Here is a 27,111-nt window from a genome sequence, read left to right as displayed (position 1 = left end):
GGCTGGCCAGGAAAGGGGGGGGACAAGCGAGCGCCCCCCCTCCTGAGCCGTACCAGGCCGCGTGCCCTCAACATGGGGGGGTGCCTTGGGGAAGGGGGGGGCGCGCGGCCCCCCCACCCCAAAGCACCTTGTCCCCATGTTGATGAGGACAAGGGCCTCTTCCCGACAACCCTGGCCATTGGTTGTTGGGGTCTGCGGGCGGAGGGCTTATCGGATTTCGGGAGCCCCCTTTAATACGGGGGCCCCCGGATACCGGCCCCCCACCCTATGTGAATGAGTATGGGGTACAATGTACCCCTACCCATTCACCGAAGACGGAAGACCCCCGGAGCTGTGCAATAAACTATTTTAACCCTTGTGTGTTGTGTTTTTTTGTACTTTACTTTACAGGTGAATGGGTAGGGGTACATTTTACCCCATACTTATTCACATAGGGTGGGGGGCTGGTATCCGGGGGCCCCCTTATTAAAGGGGGCTCCCGGATTCCGATAAGCCCCCTGCCCGCAGACCCAGACAACCAAAGGACGTTTTGAAACCTCTCCTGGACGATTTATCTTGACAGATAGTAACCAACGTTTAAAAACATCAGTTTTGCCACATTTACATGCTACGTTAGCCACGTTTGCATTTAGAATTTTTTTTGAGTATTTGAAAAAAAAACGCATCTCCATTAAAAATGCCTGTAAACAAAATGCAGCTAAATGAAAGTTTACAAGCGTTTACAAGCTGTTATAGGCATTTGGCATTTCAAATGCCTCTGAGCATCTGTATTGAACACATTTTTTTCTTTCCAAAAAATGCTTCTAAACTCAACTGCCTAGAAACGACTATAAACGACAATGTGTACATGTACTGACAAAATACCATAGAGGAGGGTTCAGGGGCAACTGAAAAAAGCCCAACTGCTCCTAAATGTCTGTTAACCAGCAGCTGTGTACATGAAGCCTTAGAGATATACTGCCACCTACAGGAGAAATAGACAATAGGTACATAGAAAGTCAGCCTCCTAGAGGCTATAACTCTTCCCACCTTTCCAGTTGTAGCAAGCAGTTCAAATAGAGAAATAAAACATATGAGAGTTGGGAGTTGTGTGCCTCAAAGGACTCTGCGTAAAGGGTTTTAGGGTTAGCACAAAAATTATATTTTTTCAAGCCGCACCCCTTGATAATAAGAGACTTATGGGTGGCCAAAAAAGTCCAAACCAAGGGTCTGGCACAGCACCACAGGTAAACCAACCCAACAAAGACAAAAGAGAAGAGAGGATGGCACCCTCTAAGTGCAGCATGTGTGGTACAACCATTTATTTATAAAGGTATAAAAACACTCACATTTGAGCAGTGATTAACCAGCATAATAACAACAGTGTCCGTTCCCAAAACCAACCCAACAAGAAAAGACTAAGAAAAAACAAAGGGCATCAATAGCACCCGCAAAGCCTTTCACATGAAACTAGCATCTGTGGAGGCAAACACATAGACTGTGTAGTATTTTTAAAAATAAGGCCATAATATCAGGTCAAAGTCTAACAAATCTAAGACACAGATGTCTGATGACTCCAAGAAGCACTCAGAGCCTTAGTGGAGTGGGCTGTAATGGGAAAAGGAAATGCTTATCTAGTAACAGGCCTGCGCAAGAACCCATCAGTTCCACTAGATATAGTGGATCAGGAAGCCAGAGATACTCTTTATAGACCAATGATAGAGAAATAATCAGTTTGACCAAAAGAATGAATGACATAAAAGGTAAACCCTCCCCACAACCAAGCCATGGCGAGAAATCTCCTTAGAGTGAACTGGTGCCAAAAACAAGGCTGTCAACACAAGATCCTCAAATTTGTGAAAAGTGCAATGCCACATGGTAAAAATTAAGTTCTTTTTCTTAATTAAGATTACATTATGGCGCAACGTTGTCACAATTATGTCCCTAATGACGTGTACACAAGACCATTTTTCGGTCAGAACAAACTCTACGGATTTTTCAGACGGAGTTCCGACAGAGTTACACTGAAATGGACTTGCCTACACCCGATCACACCAAAGTCCGATCGTTTAGAATGTGGTGACGTACAACACATACAAAGGGACTAGAAAAAGGAAGTTCAATAGCCAGTAACCAATAGCTGCCCTTGCGTTGTTTTTGGTCTGTTGGAACAACATGCAGACGAATGTTTTTTTTATAAATTAGGTCCGTCAGAATTTTCGAAAAAAAAAGTCAGCTGAAGCCCACACACAATTGAATATCCGATGAAATGATTCCGTCTGACTTTTTCTGCCGGAACTGTAATGCCGTGTGTACACGGCATGACAGTTACAAAAGATGGTCTAATGCCGCGTACACACGATCAAATTGTCTGGCGTACTTAGTCCGCCGGACTGCATTTGACCGGACATTCCAATCGTGTGTGGGCTTCAGCGGACTTTTTCAGCGTAAAGTGGGACTTAGAAAGTAGTTTTGCAGCCTAATCTTTCCGCAGGACTTGGGTTTCAGTGGACAATACGTTCGTGAGTGTGCTAGTCCGGCGGACTAAGAATGACGCATGCTCAGAAGCAAGTACGAAAAGGAAGCTATTGGCTACTGGCTATTGAACTTCCTTTTTCTAGTCCCGTCGTACGTGCTGTACGTCATTGCGCTAGCAATCGCCGGACTTTCCGTGTGTCCGGGTGTGGCCAAGTCCATTCGGTAGAAAGTACGCCGGACTATCCGCCGGATTGTTTACCAGACTAAGTACGCCGGACAATTCGATCGTGTGTACGTGGCATAAGTAACACTGACAGTGGAGTGGAGTAATAACAGGGAAAGCAATGTGCTTACCCTCTACTATTAAAGTATAAATTAGTAAATTAATTGCAGTAGGACAATGAAAAAGAACGAACAGCGCAGACATCTGACCTAGATAGTACTAGGTGCCAAATGTAGTTGTAGCCCAACTAGAAGAAAAAAATAGGATTTTACCCCTGTATAAAGCTTCAGATCAAAGAATGCAAAGCAAGCAGGCACTGAAACAATACTGATAAGGCCGACACCTGGCCCTTGATAGTACTCAAGGCCAGTTTCATTTTCAGCCCCATTTGCAGAAAGGCAAGAATTCTACCTATGACATACTTCCTAGGATGCCACCCTCTGGATTCACACCAAGAATTTTTTATTTTTTGGATATACTTGTCCAAATCTTCCCCAAACAGCTTTTTGCCGCAAAAAGGAAAACCAGCCAGGAGCTTCTTGCATGGCACTTTGTCTGACCAACCTTTTAACCATAAGATTCTATGCATATGTACCAACCCAGACGTAAGGCGAGAGGTTTGAAGAATAGAATCTCTGATTGCATCCATTGCAAAGAACAAAGCCACTGGCAGCTCAGTTAATTCCTCAGTTTAACAGGAATTCCAACTTTTTATCAGTTGGATCCCTGGAGAATTTGCGCATTGTCAACCAGACAAGTCAAACTATGCTATACAGAGGCTATAGTAGCGTCAATTTCTGGTATACTCCAAATCTTAGTGTATTTTTCCTCCATTGGATAAAGTGTTGAAAACTTCTTAGGAAGAAAAAAATGCTTATCTGGATTCCACTCAGGATACATAAGCTTTTCTAGTAATGAATGGACAGGAAAGGCACAGAAGGCTTTCAGAAGCTTTAGAGAACCCAAACAAGATGTGGGCTCTTCAGCCGACTCCGTTAAGGGTAGCTTAAATGTGGCACAACCCATTTCAGTAAGAGAATGCACCAGCAACTTCTCAGCATGTGAAGCTGAAGAAAATACTTCCCCACTTGATTCCTCAGAAGAGGAATCATCAGCCTGTTCACGGTCCCCTGAGGGGTATTAATCTTCCACCTCCCACAGTTCCTCCGTTTGGGGATCCTGGGTGGTAGAAGGGGACCTAATGCATTTTGTTCCACTCTGTGAAGATGTGATTAAAGCCACTAATCTTTCCTCTAAGCCACTCATAGCTGAGGAGAAAACCTGCTCAGTTATATAGACAGGGGCTGAAGTGTCGGAAGAAATTGCAGCCCCTGATGAACCCGATGGCTCACTCTGACCAGCCCTCCTTAGTACAGGATGGTGTTTCAGAGGGAGGGGCCTTAGGACCTGAGGGCAACCCCTTTGTGTCCTTGGTCTTTGCGGCATTTGAACCACCTCCTCTGGTCATAGTGCCAAGCACAAACGCAGAGGTATCACCCAAAAAAAATACACCCACTGCTGAGCCATAGTCCAGCAACTGCCGCTGCTATTAAGCTCAGCCTGATGCTTAAAGTATATGTGCCTCACTCACATGCCTCCCTCCTAGCTGTATGCATCTGAAAAGCTGCATTATATAGCTATGCAGCTCGTGTTGTGGGCACAAATTTTTGCCAACGCCGCTAAGCCCCGCCCCTTCCTCCGATCACCCATCGCGCCTCCCTCCCTCATCTATTTTAAAACAGAGCATTTTCCCGCACGAGCAGGCTCCGATCCTGACCGGACCACATTGAGGGGGGCTGGGGGAGAGGGAGAGCTGCCGATGGGAACAGCCATAATGGCGGCGGGAGCAGCGTGGCATACCGCCATCTGATGCCCTGCTCCTACTGCCTGGAGGACTATCCGGTGGTGACTATAGGCATAGCAACATTTACTTTAAAGGAGAAAACCCACAAGAATTACCTTATCCAGCTGCAGGGTTTTGTGGTAACAGACCCAATCTTCCCCTCTCACCGTGGGCTCCATTTAGAAAACCTTCAGGGACTGGGGCCCCCTTTTTTATCGGTGGATCCAGAGCCCTGGGCCTGTAAAAATCACCCCACTAGGAATATGGTTGAAAAAAACACAAATACTGGATCCTGGGGTCCAGCTCTCTAAAAAGAGAAGCGTTACAGGCAAAACCTTGTTTCTTCGGACACGAGGCCTGGGTATCATTCAATTCGGCCTGGAAAAGACACTTTGAATGGATCTGGTTGCACGGCTTGCCCCAGTATGGAATATTCCAGCGGAGCTCAGCACAGCACATCTTTACTTGTGACCAACACCTAAGACACTGGCGAAAAAAAACTGAGGTAATCCCAGTAAGAGGAGGGGTTATATGGGGAATTGAACTTCCTGTTAAGGGGGTGCCAGTGTCCACCACCTGAAGGTGCCATACAACCCATAGTTATTACTGTGGCTCTGTGTCCCATGATGTACGATAAAGAAAAAAACATGACCCACCCAAAAAGAATGTGAGGAAAAAAAAAACAGAGAAACACACCAGTGAAATAAAGACATCCACTAAAGATGATAAACTTGTGAAAAGAATATTTATGAGCCATCAGCATATGCAGGATTATAGAATCCAAAATGCCTCATCTTACAGAACCTGGTTTATAACAGCCAGGTCATCAAGCCAGTGACCGAGAGGAAGGATGGTTGATTAGTAATTGAGATAACTAGCATGGGCTAAGATAAGAGCAAGGTCAACATACCATACTCTAGCAGTCCTATCTACGAGACTGACTGGAAATAGCCTGGAAATATCACAGTCCCAAGCTCAAGAAATATATAAAGGCACAAGTTCCAGTAGATGAAATGCATAGAAGAGGGTATATACCAAAACAGAGAGACTATTTCCCCTGAGTGGGTCCAGATGCTGTCTGCTCCACCCCAGACAGGCTAAATTCTGCTTCCATCACAACACTCCCAGTGGCCCCCTAATCTAAGACAGAACTGTGGCATTGTCAATTGAACCTGACCAGTTAAAAAAGGGTCAAACAAAGTATCAGCTAACTAAATGCTTGAAAATCCATAATGTTAATAGGAACCTGAGCTCTTCCTGAACCCTGAAAAGATAAAAAACCCTGAACGAAGCCCCAACCCAGAAGACAACAGTGCTGGGGACAGAAACCGCCATGACAGAAACATAGTTTTGGGGATGCAACCGGATTGTGTTATCCAGAGAAAAAAATTGGATGGCCACACTCCATGAGAATGTTTTACTGCAATGTTCTAGGGAGGAGTAAGGCTAATATGACTGCTTCAAAAGTGTATTAATCAGCTCCTAGAAATGTAATGAATGCAATCATGGTTTCCCAAAGTTCAGGATCTATCTGAAGTCTGCCAGGTCCACATCATGAATGTCACAATGAAGTACAAAGGCAGAAAGATGTATGCTCACAGCAACAGATCATCCATTTATCTGATGATCTGAATACCTCACAGGGCATCAATAAGAACTGATATGGAATATTTATGTTTGGGAGCAATATCAGTTAATTGTGGTTACATAGGAACAAACGCATTCATAATGGTTTTATGTGATTCCTCATCCAACAGACTATCTGTAGCAGAAGGCTCAGAGGCCACTACAACTGCAGGAATAGTAGGACTCCGGGGGTAAAGGCATAGACGTACGCTTAGAGTAATTAAATCTATAATTTTTACCCACAAAATCTAGCATAGCTGTAGGGAACTTTTCCCATGATAAGGCTAAAGAGGGGGCTGCACCTGAAGGAGCCAGAGGGGACTTCAGGTAGTGTATGGTCTCAAGTCACCCTGGATCTGTTAGTAGATTTTGAGCAGAAGATGGGCAACATAGCAGAACTGTTTCCCTTCCATTTGGGACCAGACATATTGCACTGATAGACTGAGGCAGCTTAACTTTCAAAACCCCAAGAAAGACCTTACATACTCACAAATCAGATGCAGAGAGCAGGAGAGGTTAATGGCCAGACATCGCTGGGTCACTATAGGTGACAGCAAGGACTAACTAAAGTGAAAACCATATGTCTCTCGCAAATAGAAAAAGGTGGAAATATTCAGCCTCGCACTGAAAAAGTGTGAGCAGAATATTCAGAGCATGTGCATGACACTGCATTTAGTGGCAAAGCACAAAATCCTCCAGCATGTTAACCCTTTCCTTGGAACCCACAGAAAAAGGGGAAATGGTGGTGTTTAACAGTAAAAGACGTATTAGCTTCCAATGTGCAGATATAGTACAGGAGAATCCTGGAATGCACTCTGCAGCTAACCCTGTACTATAAGTGACTGGGAAGCACCTCAAGCAGAGCTCAGTGTGCAAAAGTTACAGTCTAGGTTATCCTTGGACATAAACAGTAGACAGTCTTCAAAGGCTGTGTCACACCAGAGACTGTCACATTTCAGGACCTGTAAAGTGCTCTTCAGCTAACTAATACAGTATACAGTGGTCTGGGAAGCATCACAATCAGCCACAGTCTTCAGTTCAGCAGAGTCTAGGTACAGCTTCCAAGGCATCCTCAAGGATTAGCCAATACATATTGCTGAAAAAAGAGCTCAGCTCAGCAGCATAACAATGAATGCTGATTAAAGGAACAATGTCTTGACAGAATAAGATAAAAAAAAAAAGACTTGTATAAATGATAAGATTTTTCTCTGTAGAGAAAAGATGTCCCTCCTCCTAGAACACTAGCAAAAAATGGAAGCATAATGGCAGTGTGCAGGGATTATGTCTGGCTGGCCAACAGATTTTTTTTATTAAATATAAAAATACACTGCACTCAAAGATGGTGTAAACTAATAGAAACATGCTCCCAATGCTGCTACTTCATAAACAAAAATGTACTTTAAAAAGATATTAAATAAAGATGATATTTCACCTTTTTTTTAAGTAGCTTTTTTTATTTGCCAGTGTTGTGCTCCTCCTAAAGACAGCAGCATAACCCAACTGTCTATGAAATATTACTAATCCTGTGTCCCTTAATTAGTTCACAAAGATCATTGGGTAAGGTGTCTCAATTGTACTTAAAAATAATTTAACAATATTACTCTACATGTAATGCAGTCCCCATGAGTATCTTACATCTTTACAGTAAAAGGAAACCTGTAACAAGAAAAACATTTAGGCTGTAATTCTTGAACTGAAAATGTTAACAGCCTTGTCATTCTGATACTTTGCTTCAGAAGTCACAGATCCCCAACCAATACAGGTATAAGGAATTCTGACATCTCGCTGCCTTGCATTTGATACATGCTTGTACTGAAGATTAATAGAGTCAAGCAACTAGCAACTAAGAAGGATCCCAGCAAAGTCTGCCCCCATATTTTTCTCATAACAGGTAAGCTTTCACTCTTTTCAAAAAAACAAAGTATGTATCTGAACCCAATATAGCTAAAATAGATTACATTACAAAATTACTGATACACAGGAGTTGGCAAAAAATACTACATCTATTCTTTTTATATGTGCAATCTGTCAATGATCAGTACACATTTTTAAAGGGTCAGATCACCCATTATTGAAATTTCACTTTTGGATTGATGTTGATATTTGATAATATAGCTATACATATTTGTCTCCAAAGAGCAAATATATTTCTGTAACTTTTTGTCATTTTTTTTATTTTTCACATACAGTTAGCACAGTCATTTCTTATAAGATAGGAATTTACATATGTATCCAGGTCTACATCAATATGGAGATGAAGACATTGTCCTTTATTCTTCTTTCCTCTACTGAGATACTGCACCATCCTCCTCTGACCAGCAAGGGGAGTGCTAAAGCCAAGTAAGCCCATAGACTTCTATGCAGAGTGCTGAGAATCCTCAGAGTTGCAGTTTAAGACTGAAGCCATATAATTACAACACTATAAAGGTTACACCGCGATCCCAATAGGCACTGTGCACTTGTGGTGGAGTGATGATTTTTATTAAACTGTACTGGAAAGTTCTTCCTCCTGGCATTGAGGGAGTTAGAGAGAAAGCCCCTCTGTCTGAATATTCACCTGCCTGCAGGAGACCATACCAGCAGGGATCCAAGTCTGGGAGTGGGAGTGAGGACACCCGGGGGCTCTCCACAGCACAGAACTAGAATGTACACTCTGCTTTCCACCGCTGATCATGGGAGTCTTTTGGGGAGAGACTAAGGACTCTCTTCTACAGCAAGAGATCACCACAGCATCCCAGGAACTGGTGAGAGTGCTAATCATCCAGTACTTATACTACTAGCACGGACTGAGCCAGTCAGAGCAGGACAACAAGTGTACCCAATTCATACCGCACCCATACCGCACCCATACTGCACTCTATAACGCACTCATTCTAAGCCTAAACTGCACCTACACCAACCCTATACTCCATTATATCAAACCTTTTTTTGACAGTGCAATGTGTTCTGGCAGTATAGTCTTTACACTAAATGGTTTAAACTGTACTACTGCACACTGCAGCACTTGAGGTGGCCTTGCTACTGTCTTATGCCTGGTCCTTACTGTTAATTACTTTGTATGTTAAATTGTGTCATTACAATTGTTAATCCATTTTATGCTTGCCTAGTTACCAATCAAATTGGGTCACAATATATTAAGGTTGCCTTTACTACCTGGTTTGGTGTCCGTTTTCTTTGAAAATCACTACCATTGGGTACTAAGTATTACTTTCAGTGATTTCCTATCCAGCAGCTCCTACGAGGGTAGTGCTACATATAATAAATAGGATATTTGGATAAAGTAAGACACTCATAGTAATGAAAAAATAGACAAGAGGGCTAAGTAATCCAGCTGGGTAAGGTATATTGTATCAATATAAATTATATTGTACTTATAGGTGGTTCCTGAAGGGTTGAATTACCAACTGGCTTCCTAAGGACTTGCTTTAACTACTTTCCACCCGGCCAATGTACATATACAGCCGGGTGGGAGCTCTCCACTTCTGAGTGGACGTTCCTGAACGTCCATCAGAAGTAGGGGGATCGCTCGTGCACATGCCCATGCGTGCGTGCCCGTGCAGTGGCGTGATCCTGATGCGCTCGTGTCACCCGGACACGGCGCATGTCGGATCAGCAGGAGGGCTCTGCGATTGGCCCTCCTGATCACATGACGGCCCTGTCCAATAACGGCCGTCATGTGATGTAAACAAACAGCCGGTTGCTAGGCAATCGGCTCTCCTCTCCTCACGCGGAAGTCGCCGCTGAGGAGAGGAAAGCAGATCGCTGCAGCCGGCTGGTGATCAGAGAGTATGAGCTGTTTTTTACAGCTTTTTACTCACTGATCACCAGTCTAGTGAAAACACACATCACCACACAGTGTAAACACAATGTCCCCAAAACACACATGTCCCCAAAACATACATGTCCCCAAATAATAAAAACACATGTCCCCAATAATAAAAACACATGTCCCCCACATATGTCCCACTAAAATCACATTTCCCAATGATTATCTGCACACATATGTCCGTGATCACCTGCACACATATGTACATGATCATTTGCAATCTGTCAATGATCAGTACACATTTTTAAAGGGTCAGATCACCGATTATTGAAATTTCACTTTTGGATTGATGTTGATATTTGATGAATATAGCTATACATATTTGTCTCCAAAGAGCAAATATATTTCTGTAACTTTTTGTCATATTGTTTCATTTTTCACATACAGTTAGCACAGTAATTTCTTATAAGATATGGTGTATGGGATCGTGGTGTAACCTTTATAGTGTATAACTATGTCCGTGATCGCACAAACCGATTATTATACACTTAACCAAATTTTTTTTTTACAAAGACATGTAGCAGAATAAATTTTGGCTTAAATTTATGACAAAATTCGATTTTATTGAATTTCTTGGAAATTGGAAATAGAAAGAAGAAAATATTTTTTTTTTTTTCAAATTTCCGCTCTTTTTTCGCTTATATTGCAAAAAAATAAAAACGGAGTCGTGAATAAATACCACCAAAATAAAGCTCTATTTGTGCAAACAAAATGATTTAAATTTCATTTGGGTACAGCATAGCATGACCACGCAATTGTCATTGAAATTGCGAGAACGCTGAAATCTGAAAATTGGGCTGGAAAGGAAGGGGGCGAAAGTGTCCTGTATTGTAGTGGTTAAGGACTCCAGTGGTGAGACCTTCCCACTACACGTAAGGTTGTAACCAAGAATATATAGAACTTCAATCCCTCTGTTTTAACGTAACTCTAATAATTTAATTAGCAAAAGAAATAATTAAAAATTAATAAAATTGTTGAAGGAACTCCATCTTAGAAAAAAATGCTCAGGACCCTCTGTATAGTAATAACAACACAGGCCATTCTTTTACTAGTTCCAGAAACTGATGAAAATCTAATTCTGGTGATCATTCAAATATATTTTCTCTTTAAATACACTATTTTCTATTCATGCACAGGATTAGCATGCATTGATGACATAATCAGCAGTGAAAAGCTACTGTAAAACTTTCAAAGATGATTTTAGAAATCACTTTGCATAATTGTCATAAGAGAGAAGTAGCTGATTAAAAAAAATTACACTAGTATACTATATCTGGGCAATTGCTGCCAAAAGACATGGAACTGCATACAGCAGATTAAAAATATACTTATTTTAGGTTGCACTTTTTTATGTAGAAACACTAAACGACAAGCTCACCTTTAGCAAATGATTTGTTTCCAGGTCAATCTCTAAGTCACAAATGGCTTCTCCAACTTTTAACATTATGTGTACAGACAAGAGAATATTTGGATACGATTCATAAGGGGCTTCACATGCTGGCAAAGCTGTAGAAAGAAAACTGTACTTTTAATTTAAAAAAAAATACCTTTAATAAAACAAATTCCTAGGACAAAACCTGAAAGAACAATCTAATGTTTGGGAATAGCCTTTACAACAACCTAAAGGAAACTGTTTTCTATTATCAAAGCAATTAAGTGTAAAAGGCTCACCAGCATTATTATACTGTTTGAAAATATCTAGTCTACCCACAGACAAGCTATCTCTGCTTTGTGAACATCAAACCACTTTTTTTCTCATATCTCAACACAGAATAGGAGGCACAGTGCTGTCAGACAGAGCCCAGAGGGACCCATGTGTGTGCTGTCACTCTCTGGGTTCAGAGCGGTTACATGGCAGGTGTCAACCAAGTCACTGGCTTGATCTGTAAACAGGTGACTACAGTAGTGGAAGTACACAGCTGGCGAAGCACCAATGCACCCATAAATATTGTGTGTTTGTACAGTGTATATTTTTTTTATTATATATACTTAATTTATATATAGATTTAGATAAAAATGTAGATATGTAGACTCTATTGTTTTGCTATGAAAAGGAATGAGTTAGAAACCTCCAAACATTCACATTATAACTTATTATGCCAAGTGAATGAAAAAGTTTTATTTAAAATGAACGTCAATACAGAACTTTTTTCTTGGTTTTGGGCAGAGTGGGGAAGTATTAGATCACCTTTTAGGTGTTTACCACTATACAGGGCTTAGTTAGAGAGATCTTGCAGTCAGGAAGTGAGAGGAACTCTCCAACAGCAACAGCAACGTCCCCTACTCTACAGCAACAGTGGAGTAGGGAAAGAACAGAACACTTGTAAGATCTGTATTACTGTTTCAGATTTTCCCTTACTTCTTGTTTGGTAAAAAACAGTTGTCACTGAGAAAGAAAGGAAATCTCTAACAGAGCTCTGGAGTTCTAACCCCCCCCCCCCCCATCTAAAACAAATAAAAAAATATTTAGGGCTTGACATACATTTTAAAGAGTTTTAAAACTCAGAATTTGGGGGCTATGTTAACAAAAATTGCACTGAAAATATGTCTGTCATTTGCACAGTTTCCACAACTGCACTTTGCTTAGTACATTTATGTCCTAGGATAGCCAAGCACCATCTAGTGGTAATAAAGTGGTATTTTTTCTGAAATACCTCAATCAGCAAAAATAACACATCATTGCCACTAGATTGGGCTGACAAACCTAGGAAATAGATGCATTAAACAATTACGGTGAAGATTCTGTCAGGGTTGGATTAGCCCTTCCTTCTCTGGGCTGGCCACTCAGCTGCCGGCTAATTGCCAACTCTCTTCTGTCTCCACAGTTACCAGCTGTTCCTGATGATGCTCGTCTGACCTGCCTACTTAAAGCCTTCCAGCTCACTTCACCCCTGCCTTCTCCTTGGTCACATCACTGAAACCATCTCCTGCAGTTTGTTTAAAGACTGGCTTGCTGACATCCCTTCTGGCTCCTTATCCTGCTTGCTGTGCTCTACTTGGATCCCTGACTTCTGGCCTGGCTGACTACCCGATCTGGTTACTGGACTCTGTCTATGCTTGACTACACTTTTTCTATTTACCTTTTTATTTTTATTAATAAACAAGTGTGATTTAATTGTACTTCTGTCTCAGCCTGATTCATGGTTTCTGACAGCAGGCGAAGTCCATAAATTCAGAAGATACAGTCAATCCACTTGTTGATAATATTTTTTCCAGATTGGATGAGCAAGATCACCGCATGGATCAGTTTGCCATGCCTTTACAAATGCTCCTGAATCGCACGGCTCACCTGGAATCCCCCACGGTGGCTGCTCCGGTACAACCTGAGTCGCAGGCCGTCCCTGCTGCTGCGCCAGTCTCGGTGCAGGCACCCGCCTCAAGTATTACCTCTATAAGAGGTATGTCTGGTTCTGCTCCACTTCCCCAGCGATTTGGGGGCGATCCAATTCAATGCAGAGGATTTCTCAATCAGGTTGAGATATACTTCGAAATGCTGCCCCAGGCGTTTCCCATGGACATAAGTAAAGTAGGTTTCGTGATATCTTCGCTTTCTGAGAGAGCCTTGGCCTGGGCAAACCCTCTGTGGGAGATGCAAAAACCTGTTGTCTTGAGTTACCCCCAGTTTGTGGCCTCCTTTAAAAGGGTTTTTGATGTTCCCACATGCTCCGCTTCTGCTGCCAAGTGCCTCATGTCCATCATACAAACAGAGTACGAGAACTGTTGCCGACTACTCCATTGAATTCCGTACTCTGTTCCAAGCAACCTCTGCTGTCAATGAGGCAGCCTGAGATATACCCACTGAGCTGGAGACCTTGATCTCGTTTTGCCATCCTCATTGATGCCAGACTCAGAGAAAGACTTTCTCCTAAGGAGCGCTTGCGGAAGCCTCCTGTATGTTTGCCTTCGAGCTTTGTAGTCCCACCCATGCCTCCCTCACTTCCCATGCCTCCTGGTACCGAGTTGGTCAGTGAAGATGAACCCATGCACCTGGGCTTCATGTGTCTCTCTGCGGATGAGAGAGCCTTTAGGAAGAGGGAGAGATTGTGCCTTTATTGTGGCCAGGCAGGTCACTTTTTGAAGTCTTGTCCTACCCATCCAGGGAACGCCGGAACCTTGAGGTCCTGTCATGGACAGACTTTAGGTGGCGTTGTTTTGTCCCCAGTTATCCAGAAGGATAAGCCCCTGGTTTTGGTCACCCTTTCTTGGGCTGAGTCGTCCATTGAGATACAGGCTCTAATCGACTCTCTGACTGCAGGCCTGTTCATTGATGCTGCATTTGTTTCGCAGCACTCGATTCCGCTGCAGCTACGTGACACTCCACTTGCCATTGAGGCTCTTGACGGGAGACCTTTACAGCCTGCCCATGTGACTCATGAGATGGTTCCATTGTCCATGGCCATAGGGGCTCTTCACCATGAGATAATCCAATTCCAAGTTATTTCCTCACCCAGGTTTCCGCTGGTTATTGGTTATCCTTGGTTACAGAGGCACAACCCCTCTTTTGATTGGCTCCATGCTAAGGTTCTCTCCTGGTAACCACAATGCAGTGAGACATGCTTCCTGAAAGTATCCAAGGTCCTGTGCACCTCTTCACTCCCCTCCCTGCCGGAGGAGTACCGTGATTTTAGCGATGTCTTTGATAAAGGTCAAGCCGGTAGTTTGCCTCAACACCGGTCTTATGATTGCGCAATTGACCTTCAACCTGGTGCCATACCTCCTCGTGGCCGGGTTTACCCTTTGTTGGTCTTGGAGGATAAGGCCATGGAGGAGTATGTTGCTGACGCACTTTCTCGAGGTTTCATCCGCAAATCCTCATCTCCTGCTGGTGCCGGTTTCTTCTTTGTGAAAAAGAAGAGCGGTGAACTGAGACCTTGTATAGATTATAGGGGTCTCAATAGTGTCACGATTAAAAATGCCTACCCGATTCCATTGATTACAGTTATTAGAGTTAGAGTTATTTGACTGCCTCAAGGGAGCAACGGTTTTCACGAAGCTTGACTTCAGAGGGGCATACAATTTTTTCACGAAGCTTGACTTCAGAGGGGCATACAATTTAGTGCACATTAAAGAGGGCGACGAATGGAAAACTGCGTTTAATATCAGAACAGGCCATTATGAATACCTGGTAATGCCTTTTGACATTTGTAATGGCCCGGCAGTTTTCCAGGAATTTATTAATGATGTCCTCCGAGATTTGTTGCAGTTGTGTGTGGTGGTTTATCTCGATGATATCCTCATATTTTCCAAGTCCCTGGAGAGCCACCACACAGATGTCTGTCGTGTGCTTCAGAAACTAAGAGAGAACAATCTCTATTGTAAACTGAAGTGCGCGTTCCATCGTGAACAGGTTACATTCCTGGTTTTTCGATGGACCCAGAGAAACTTTCTGCAGTCCTACAGTGGCCTCGACCTGTGGGTTTACGTCCTCTGCAGCGTTTCCTGGGCTTTGCCAACTACTATCGGAAGTTTATTCGTAACTTCTCGTCTCTGGTCAAGCCCCTGACTGTTATGACCAAAGGATGGTAACCCACAGAGTTGGTCGCCGGAGTCCATTAAGGCCTTTGAGACTCTCAAGGCTGCCTTTGTTTCTGCTCCTGTGTTGGCACATCCTGATCCTACGTTGCCTTTTATCCTCACATCATTGAAACCATCTCCTGCGGTTTGTTTAAAGACTTGCTTGCTGACATCCCTTCTGGCTCCTTATCCTGGTTGCTGTGCTCTACTTGGATCCCTGACTTCTGGCCTGGCTGACTATCCGATCTGGTTACTGGACTCTGGCTATGCTTGACTACGCTTTTTCTATTTACCTTTTTCTTTTTATTAATAAACAAGTGTGATTTAATTGTACTTCTGTCTCAGCCTGATTCGTGGTTTCTGACAGATTCATGGTGCCTGTACGAATCATTGGCACATTTGAACAGTAATTTCTTTTATTGGCCTCAATTAACTAGGCAGTCTTTAGGAAGCATAGCTGGGGGTGTGAGAATAACTATTACCTATCCATCCTAGTAAAGAGATTTGCCTGCTTATATTTGTTGACAGGTTCAGGGGCAAACGCTACCAAATTCAAATGAGGATTTAGCAAATGAGCTAAAGTCCTCATTTGCAGTGCCTTGCATTTCAAGTGGGGAGTGCACAGGGATGGGAGTGAGATTGGAGGGTCAGTTATTGATCATTTCCCCATTAACATCTATGATTTACCATTTCCAAGCAGCTACATGTGCAAAAACAGCTTGGGCCTGTGAGATAAACCACTGAGTACTGAATTACCCATTGAGGAATGGGAAAGCTAGATATGTGGCAAATCAGATCTGATCTGGTGAATACAAGTGCAGAGAATGCACTTAATACCTAAAGCAAACAATCAGATGGCATTTGACAGGAAATGAGCAACGGGTGTATATAACATTGCCCAGTCCCAGTTAATAGGTAGATAGTTGGTAGCAGTCTTTTTAAATGAAAGTAGGAACATCTGCAGATCATTCTCTAAAATATTATGGGGCCATAGCCTAAAAAAAAAAATATTGCACATTATTAATATAGTGTATAGTAAACCTATCATAACTACACACTGAAAAAATTTTACTTTTTTTACTTCCCATTACATAAAGATACATTCCTCCTGAGAAACAAACCTTTTAAGTATATGTATAGACTATCCTTTTGTTCTTCAAAATGATGCAGTTTCCCAAGGAGATGAAAAGAATAAAGCCTTAAAAATGACAGAAGTCCAAGCTGTTGGTAGAATAAAAGGTTCATAAACATTTATTAAGGATTGCCTAGAAGCTTAATATATAAACTGTCGCTAATACAGTCTTCACAAAATTATTTTGATCTAGGAATTATTATGACTACGAATGAATTTGAATTCAAATGACATACTGGAATGAAACAATTTTCTTATACATAGACCCAAATCTGTATTTCCTGAGGATTAGATAAAATCTTAGGTACGATAGAGATTTAGTATGACAGTTAAAGCTATGTAACATGTAGGCTAGATCCCTTGGCTTTACATACACAATGTTCGTGTTTGATAGAGGATACTCTAAAATATTTACTCACTATATCATTCAAGGTAGCTGATTATACAATGCTTCTGAAATAATATTAAACTAAAATCTTATTTGTTTTTCGCATTGCCAAATGTTACAAATCAACTCTTTTGCCAAAAAAGGCAACAATGAACCCTCTTGAAAAGAAGAAGCATGTTTTGCATGAGCTTCCTGTTCCTGTTTTGCTCCATTCAGTGAATGTACCACAACCAAAAGAACTCATAAGGTAACAAGTTCTGCAATGGTATCAGGAAAGCAACTGAAGCGTGTTTTTAGATATGTTCTATGCGTAATAAAAATATGAATACAAATAGAAGACTATTTAAAAAAGGAACTGTATTAGAAAAATATTATTATTTATGTATTAAAAAATATTTATTAAATACACATTACCAAAGATAAGTCTAATATCTTTTATCTCACCAATATGAATTTGATTTGGATTATGGAGAGATATCTACCTTTGAAAGCTTGATTTCACTGGAATACAGGTGTGGTTTCTGAATGGTATCACAACATATTCTATACAAAACTGATTCAGCAATGAAAAACAACAAAGGGATGTGGTCTTGATTAAGATCAGCTTGATCCATTGAGAGAATAAGGATATCCAAGGCCTCTAAAAGAAAAATGGTTTAATTAGGAAAAAAATAAAATATACAGGATACGGGGGTCCATCCACCAATAGATAAATACTGCATGAACGTTTGCCTTAAAATAACTCATACAGTATTTTTCCGCAAAAGTAATCAATTTACTCAAAAACATATGTTATTTAAAAATAAATATTTATTTTCTGCCAAATTTAGCACTTAAAATTAAAAATACTTTTGGCATTGTTGTTTCAAATTTTTTTCTCAAAGTCTTATGCCCCATACACACGGTCATAAATTTCGATGAAAAAAGTCCAATTGGATTATGTCGGAAAATCCGAACGTGTGTGGGCTCTATCTGACTTTTTCTGTCAGAATTTCCCAGGGAAACATTTTGAAAACTGAATTTTAAAATTTTTCCGACAACAAAATCTGATCAGACTTTTTTCGATCGTGTGTAGAGGATTCCGACGCACAAAGTGCCACGCATGCTCAGAAAAAAATTGGAGACGAAAGCTATTGGCTACTGGCCTCTACTTAGTCCCGTTGTACGTTACGAACGTCACCTCGTACCGAACGATCAGATTTTCCGACAACTTTGTGCAACCGTGTGTATGCAAGACAAGTTTGGGCCAACATCTGTCTGAAAAAATCAGACAGATTTTGTTGTCGGAATGCCCGACCATGTGTATGGGGAATAACACTGCACCAGAGGAAGATTGTTCTGTGAATGAAGGTACACAGAAATATTGTAAAGCTATGAATCATCTCCTGGTGAAAGGTTACAAATTATTTATATTCCTGAGTTCAGGGCAGAATATTTCCACACTGATACATTGTTATCTTTTACCATACTGGTCAATGCAGAGTTCCCTCATTGTTGGTTTGTATATCCCTAAAATATCAACTGCCTCCTCCTTGAAATAAATAATGAATGTGTGAATTGACTTGAATGATTTATCGATTTTTTTATTCATTATTTACCTTTACATATTTTTGAAATTTGTGGCATTTACTTCATGTTCGATATTTTACTTTGATGAATAGATATCGAATGCGATATTTCAAAATAATAAACAAAAAACACAAATATCACATACAACAACCATTATTGAATTGACCCCACAGCTAGGGGCACATTAAGAAAAAAAAGCATTTATTGTTTTCATTGCATCCCACTGTGGTACAAGAGTAGGGCAGCACAGTGGTGTAGTGGTTAGCACTTTCACCTAGCAGCAATAGGGTCGCTGGTTGAAATCCTGACCACGACACCATCTGCCTGGAGTTTTCATGTTCTCCCTGTGCTTGCATGGGTTTCCTCTGGGTATTCTGGTTTCCTCCCTCACTCCAAAGACATGCTGGTAGGTTAATTAGATCCTGTCTAAAAAAATAAAAAATTGGCCCTAGTATGTGTATGTTTATGGGTTGTAAGTGTGTCGGGACCCTACAGGGTAAAGGACCGTGCTATACCGCAGATGACACCAGTGGCATAAAGTGCCCTGAGGCAATTGAGATCACATAGGTAACGCTATACAAGTCATTCATTCAATAGGGGTTGATTTTCTAAAGTTCTAAAGGCAAAATGACTGTACACTTTGAAAAGTGCAGTTGCACTCTGCAGGTGTAGTTGCTCCAGAGCTTAGTAAATGAGGTAATGTTTCACTTTTTACAGAATATCCAATTATGACCAGGGGAAAAAACAGCATTTTTTCTTGCATATGATTGGATGATGGAAGTCAGCAGAGCTTCTGCTCATTTACTAAGTTCTGGAGCAACTGCTCTTTGCAAAGTGCACAGTCTATATGCCTTTAGTAAATCCACCCCTTTGTGTCTTTGAGAGAGCCTAACCAGGCTTTCCAATATGCGAGGTTAAAAAGGACCAGTTGCCAATGGACATCTGTAATAATCCAAAATTCTGCTCTTGTTAAAATAGTGTAGCCTGCATTTAAGGTGTGCTTGGTGTTATTCACTTGTATTCTCTATTAGCGCACTCTTAGGTTAAAGCGGACCTTTGCTCCCCTAAACCATCTCCCTCGCAACATTTAACAACCCCCCTATTTTTGGTTTCTCTATTTATTTATTTTTTTCCTACTTAATCATGTTCTGGCCAGCCCCTGTCCTCCATTCTCGCCTAGGCAAGAATGACATACTCCTGGTGCCTCCTGGGATATGCAATGCACATATCCTGGGCTTCCCTACAATGGATAGAGAGGGTGGGCCTGGCACCACATCTCCAGAGGCTGACTGCCTAAACCCAGAAGAGACAGCTGGCTCCTGATGACATCTAGGTCTATGAGATTAGACATTTTTATGGTGTACTCAATCTAACATGAATAACATAGTAGAATTTACTATGTTATTCGAGTTAGATTGAGTCTACTAAGTAGATGCATACCTTCCTGAATCTTGCCTTTGCATTGAGCCATTAGGACCAGTTCCTTCCATGCGAGGTGCAGATTCACATATTTAGAACCCTTGCAATTAATTCCAGATCTTCTCTAAAAATAAAGACATAATAAACAAAATGAACCATTAGTGATATGAGAAAAAACATACATGCTACATTCCTACAGCAGTGACACAGGTACAGACTCGTAAATATAACAGACATCATGGAATGCCACTACTCAGAAAGAGTTTTAGGCTTAGAGTTTCACATATTGTATCTGGTATAGACACGTGTGTTGTGTATAGCCACATGTAAAGTAAATGTCTGGGCATAAAAAAAAAGTATTGAAAAATACCAGTTGATTCTGCCAGAAATCCAGCATGCTCCTGGCTTCCAGTAATAAGCTGACAACACTGCTTCACTAAAATCCCAAGTAGTTTTGTCAGCTAAGGCTGAGTTACCTAACTTCCTTGTATGACTATAGAGTCCCTTCCCCTCCAGTTATGGAGATTAGTAAAGGTGGGTGGGGCTGTTTTGTAGTCCAGCAGGGGAGAGTTTAAGTAGAGTTTAGGGAGAGCTGACATAGTGACATTGGGATTTCAGTGAAGTAGAGACAGTGGGCTCCATTCACAAAGCAGTAACTTACTGCATCCAAGTAGGCGGTAAGATGGTAAGATACTGCAGAGTGTTTTTCCAAAAAGATATTTTATGAAGTCATGTGGTATTTTAGTAGTGAAAACTTGTGGTCCTTAACAGACAGTGTAAAAAGCTGGTTGTCAAGGAGTAGGTGGCCGCCAATGGCCTTAACAACTACGTTGTTTACTGGCTGTTAAGGATGCCGGTGGTTGCCAGTTCTTTAACTATCGCATGCCGAGACCACTACTTATTTATCGTATTTCTTTATTTATGTCCTTCTGTGAATTGACTTTAACGCCTGTTTTATACATTTTTTACTAAGCGTTTTTGCTTTATGCAATAAATAAATCAATAGTGAATTGACAATTTCAGGATCCCATGCAGTATTTGAAAAAACACCTAAATACCACATGCAATCTGCTTTTGGGAATGGAGCCAAGTGTGTGTTGCCAGCTCACTACAGGAAGATAGGAACACTCTTGATTTCTGGTAGGAAAAGTTTGCATATATGGCATAGATGTATTTAATAGGTTTATTTATATGACCCAGAGATACAGTACACTTTAATGAAGTGAAGAACATTACTGATCTTGGCAATGTTAAAGATAAACTCCAGACAGGTATAAAACCATAATTTACTGCAGATAAGTATTCACCAATATATACAATCAATCAAATGTCAGAGTACAACAGCACGGCATTCAAGATCCCTTCATCCACATTACTTGGGTAGGTGCAGGGATCTGTGAGCTGTTTTTTTTTGTAGTTGTTGTTGTTGTTCAACCCGCTGCGTGTATATCTTTCTTAAGTCAATCAGGCTGCATGCTCAGGGAGCATACTGACAATGAGAATAGGAGAAAGAGGACTTCATCAGCCTGATGCACCTCCTTCCTTGTCCACTCTTAAACTGGGGCAGGGAGATGTCAAAGCTCTATTGCCAAACTGCAGTTGAGAAAGTTGAAAATCACCAACCTGGCTGTACTTTCAGGCAAGGGTAATTACATTTAGGACTGGCTGGTCAAATATAAATATATTTTGTTAGGTAAAAAAAAGCTTCCACATACTGTGGAGTAAGTACTCTATGGTATATTTTGTTGTTTACCTGGAGTCTAGCTTAAAAAATTTAAATAGAAAACTACACATCTGAGACTTGGTTATGCAGCATGTTGTCCAGAGACACTAGTATGGCGACTGTAGAAATACCAGCAATGCAGTAAAATTATACAATGCATGCATGGCCAAAATAAAATACAATTGTTTGTAGGAATAATACCCAAGTAATTGTTAAATATAATACTCCATGGACAAACTTGGACCCATAATATACCATCGTGTGTAGGCATTGATGGGGTTAAATCACCTGCAAGTTTATTATATTATCGGAATGACTCCAATGAAGACATCCCAGTAAAGAGGACCATGCTAGCTTCCACTAGAGTCCCCTAAATCATAAAATATTATATTTCATGATATAAAAAAAAAAAAAGATCTTACTTCTGTTTTGGCTTAGGGGGAAGAAAAATAGAAGAACGCTGGGGAAATATAAACAGAAGCATAAGGTCTAGTCTACCAGTGGCAAACCAGATGTAGGTTGGTGAGTTGAATGGCATGCCATGGAAATTTTGCACTCTATTTGCTACATAGTTATCTGGTTTTATCTATTTTGATCTTTTGCATTATATATATATATATATATATATATATATATATATATATATATATATATATATATATAATATGACTATGTTTATATATTTAAAATCTTTTAATGTGGTATAGGAATCTTATCAATAGTTGTAATGTTTATATTTTCTGATATAAGTGTATGTAAAGACAAAAGACAAATAGATTAACATATCTATGTTGATTGCATCATTATGTAATTACATTATATGATATATGGTACATTCATCAACACTCTATTTGTAGAATTCACACGTTTACATTCATGCTATCCTCAAGGCCCTGACAAAACGGAATCAACCACGAAATGCGTAGACCATTTTCTGTATAACCTGCTGGGAACTAGCACATCCCTGAACTCAAATGGAATCATGTAGGACAGTGCACATCCTCCCTGAGATTGCCAGGGTTTAAAACAGCAGATGATGGGATTTGATCATGCAGGTACCGCATGGCTGCCACGGAACACTTTGAATCTTGGCTGGATGATTCCCTCCCCTTTGCTGAATGGAGGCTGATATTGGCCCTAGTATGTACTGTATATATATATATATATATTTGAATGTGAATTAGGGACCTTAGATTGTAAGCTCCTTGAGGACAGGGCCTGATGTGAATGTGCAATATATAATGAAAGTGCTGTTTAAATTGATGGCACTATATAAGTACCTGTAATAAAAAAATATTCATAGTCCGTCAACTCTCACTTCCTATGCACTGCACTTACCATCACTGTTGTTGCCCCATAAGCTGATCATTATAACACATTACACCACATCATCTTTCCTGCTGTCTCCAGCCTCAAGCTGGCCATAAGCTCTAGGTGGCCATGTTGGCATTACCCGGATTAAAGAACTTTGATTAAAAAAATTGAAAGAGCTGGGTGGAAAATTGCTGGTAAAATAGTGACTGCATCCCTTCAGATCCACAGATATCACGGCTTCTTGAAGACAACAAACAAAAAGGAAAATTCCTGCATCCAAGCTGCTGTGTATCTCATTTCACACCCCAAACCCCACTCTGCTTTTCCCCTTCCAATACCACCTTAACCCTCCTTCCTCCCATTCACAGCACCCACCTTCCATCATCTCAACTACCACAGCCATCTACCTCACCCCTCCCCAAGCGTGGCACCTCCCTCCCTTGGTCACAATGCCTCTCTCCCACTCCACTGTCCGCTGCTCCTCATCCCCACATCCGATGCTGATCTCCCCACTGCACAACACACTAACCATTAAAATGTAAATGTTAGTTTTGTGTTGAGATGATGTTTATGTAAAATTGAGAAAAACTTCATATGCAGCATAGAAAAAAAAGAAATAACTTGGTGCTGTTTTGTAATTCTATGACTGCTTCTTCAACATTCTAACGATGCTTGGAATTTTCTGTACACATCTGTTTGCACCATAATGCATCTAATCAGATCATTTACTAGTTAGACATAGCTGTGATTTATGAACTTCATTATGGACATAATTATATAGAGTTCATAGTGCCATTGGACATTTCTCTTCCTTTGTTTAGCACTGAAATAGTGAAATGAAACTATTATTTATAGATGTGTCATTTTATATATAATTTACAGTGGCAGTTATATGACCATTCATTATCAAGTGAGTACTATTAATTTAATAGTTGTCACGACAACCCGAATTAGATTTTATGCAAGTATTAAATAATCTGAATAAGTTATACATTTTATATACTGGCCCATATGGCACTGCACACCCATGGTTATGAAGTTATGAAGTTATGGTTATGGTTATGAAGTATGGTTATGAAGTGTATGGTGCTGCACTATTAAAATAGATACATGTGAAAAAATGAAATAAACTAAGTGTGTAATCATACAATAAGTGATATCAGATCTCCAAATAAACTTGAATAAACAGACAAGGAGGTATGACCATCTCTCCTACCATACACAGAAAAATATATGTGACCGACAGAACATATATTAGGTGCTGGGGGTGCACGTGATAAATCCTGAAATCAATCCAATACAAGTAATGACAAATATATGCTAAGTGATGAAACATGCAAAAGCAAGCAAGCCGAATGTGAACAGTGTCTCTTCTTCCAGTGCAGTGACACCTCTGTGCTAATTCGCCTCTCACCTTACTGCTGTAAAGTAACAGTGTGTGCAGATAATCTTGGTAAAGCTGGCCATACACCTATAGATTATCTGCAGATTTTCTATGGTTAGATGGAAAAAGTGCAACAGATTTCTCCATGTTTGCTAAACTGTGTGGATGGAGGAATCTCCCACTTTTTCCATCTAACCATAGAAAATCTGCAGATAATCTATAGGTGTATGGCCAGCTTTAGTCTCTAATAGCTTAGATAAGTTTTCCCAGGGCTAACTCAGCTGATGGTTCCCTCGGACAGTGGATTCCGGCTCCCTTCAAATATCCTTCTCATCTGGGCCAGGTGACTCCCCAGGGTAGATGTTGTGGCTCTTCTAGGCAAATGTAATCTGGGAGTCCACCCCAGACTTCCCCATGTAGTGTGTAAAAGAAAGGGATTCCCATGTAGTGTAGTACCATTTTCTATAGGTTTGTTATGTTAAATTTTAGTGGGTCAAGGATGTATAGTTTGTTTGAGTTATAGTTTAAGAGAGCAGCAAAGGAGCAGTCGTAAAGTGAAGTTCCAAATGTCGGGGCAGTGCCACAGGATGTGGGCTAGAGTACCGGTTGTGCCGCATTGTCTCCAACACAAGAAAGATATACACATATTTTACAAAAGAGATCAATCACATAAAATTGCTCGTTCAGTCAGCCAAGTCTGTATACTTTATAAAGGGCTAATAATCAAAAACTCAATAAAATGTAGTCATTGACAGACTGTCAGGGCTGGCTTAGCCCTTCCTCCTCTGGGCTGGCCACTCAGCTGTCGGCTAATTGCCAGCTCTCTTTTCTTTCCACAGTTACCAGCTGCTCCCGATGATGCTCGTCTGACCTGCCTATTTAAAGCCTTCCTGCTCACTTTTTCATTTGCCTTTGCGTTGATCACATCACACGGAACCATCTCCTGCTGTTTGTTTCAAGACTGGCTTGCTGACATCCCACCTGGCTTCTTATCCTGCTTGCGGTTGCTCTCCTTGGATCCCTGACTACCGGCCTGGCTGATTACCCAATCTGGTTAATGAAATTTGGACTGGCTGACTACCCGATCTGGCTACAGGACTCTGGCTATGCTTGACTACACTTTTTTCTATTTACCTTTTATTTTTATTAATAAACAAGTGTGATTTGATTGTACTTCTGTCTCAGTCTGTTTCATGGTTTTTGACACAGACACAGCGCTCCATTATTCAGAACCATAGCATCCAAACTCCTTAGAGGGGTGGGTGCTGTGTCTGTCAATGAACTCAGATAAACAGATTTTACAGTAAGTCAAAAATCCCATTTTCTCTTTCGTTCATTGACCGACACAGCGGTCCATTATTCAGAACATAGGGATGTCCCAAAGCAGTGCCAAAACATGAGGAGTGGGACAACAAAAAATACCAAGGCAAACAAAGAGGCAACCAGGTAACAGGAGCTCAACATAGAACAAATTGGAGCCCAACCTGAACAATAACCCTTCAAGAGGTAATAGACCCTCTAAACAGCAGCCTGCAGCACCTTGCGGCAAAAAGAAGCATCCTCAGATGCCAGCACATTCACGTTGTAGAATTTTGTGAAAGTGTACACCGATGACCCAGTGACCACCTTGCAAACCAGTGCAGCTGGCTCCTGATGATGGAAGGCCCAAGAAGCAACAAGCAGCCAAGTAGAAAGCGCCATAACAGGGAAAGGAAGAACCCAACCTCTGATAGAATAGACCAGAGTCATTGTCTGTCTGATCCACCTAGAGCACACCCATCGGTGATCACAAACAGTGAGTCTGATCTCAGAAAAGGCCCTGTGACTGCCAAATACACCTGAATTGCTCGAACACATCCAGAGCATGTAAGGTAAATCACTAAGGATATTTTGACCTGGGACACAGGGAAGGCAATACAACTAGTCAAAAAGAATCAGATGAGGGAAGCACAGACAAGGACGAAGAACCACTTGATCTTTGTGGATCACCAGGTAAGAAGTATGACATGGTAATGCCCACAGTTCTGACACTCTGCGAGCAGAGGTGATAGCAACAAAAAAAGCCACCTTCTGGGACAGAGCAAGCAGAGGAACCACCTTAATATTTCCAATGGGAGGCTCCTGTAGAACAAACGCACCAAGAGTAGATCCCATGGCGGTAGAAGTGATCGCACCAGTGGAGGCAGATGTCAAACCCCTTGATTAAGAGTACGCACCAGGGAGTGCGAGACCAGGGGACGCCGAAGAAACCCACCACAGCTCACACCTGGCCCTTAATGGTACTCAAGGAAAGTTCTGCTCAACCCCCCCCCCCCCGTGAATGAAGGTCAAAATCCGAGCCACCAAGAAAGAACAAGGGTAAATGGCAAGCGCCTCACACCAGGATATGTATGCTATCAATGTCTGGTGGTATATTTTCCCAGAGAAAGGCTTCCTAGCCTTCAGCAGCATTATAACTTCAGCATCTGGCTCATTACAGCCAGGCCTTCAAAAAACAGCGACTGAAGCAGGATGGAAGATCAGCCCTTTGGACAGTAGAACCTCCCTGAGAGGCAATCGCCAAGGGACATCTGTACCCACTGGAACTGAGACAAGCACACCCTGAAGCAACAGGGCTTGCTCAGCCCCAAGGAGAACTGCCAACAGTCCAGTGATAGACGCCAATTGGAAGGAAAAAAAAACCTTTTGGGGTT

The 27,111-nt window shown here is 41.3% G+C and overlaps 1 protein-coding gene across 1 annotated transcript in view; it reads right to left on the bottom strand.

Annotated features, from left to right (window-relative positions):
* Positions 1–27,111, bottom strand: part of TMEM232 (transmembrane protein 232) — a 323,216-nt gene that overhangs the window by 229,080 nt on the left and 67,025 nt on the right. The window contains exons 4-7 of the mRNA XM_077462299.1: positions 20,019–20,121; positions 17,492–17,649; positions 16,611–16,710; positions 11,354–11,481 (exon numbers count right to left, since the gene is read on the bottom strand). Coding sequence (XP_077318425.1) covers positions 11,354–11,481; positions 16,611–16,710; positions 17,492–17,649; positions 20,019–20,121 — 489 coding nt within the window. The remainder of the gene's footprint in view (positions 1–11,353; positions 11,482–16,610; positions 16,711–17,491; positions 17,650–20,018; positions 20,122–27,111) is intronic.

Source organism: Lithobates pipiens, unplaced genomic scaffold (assembly GCF_037356315.1).
Source record: "Lithobates pipiens isolate NorthernLeopardFrog02 unplaced genomic scaffold, aLitPip1_a1.2 Scaffold_3, whole genome shotgun sequence".
Lineage (NCBI taxonomy): Eukaryota > Metazoa > Chordata > Amphibia > Anura > Ranidae > Lithobates > Lithobates pipiens.
Note: the sequence above shows the minus strand (reverse complement) of the source record. Positions and strands in the feature narration are given on the sequence as shown.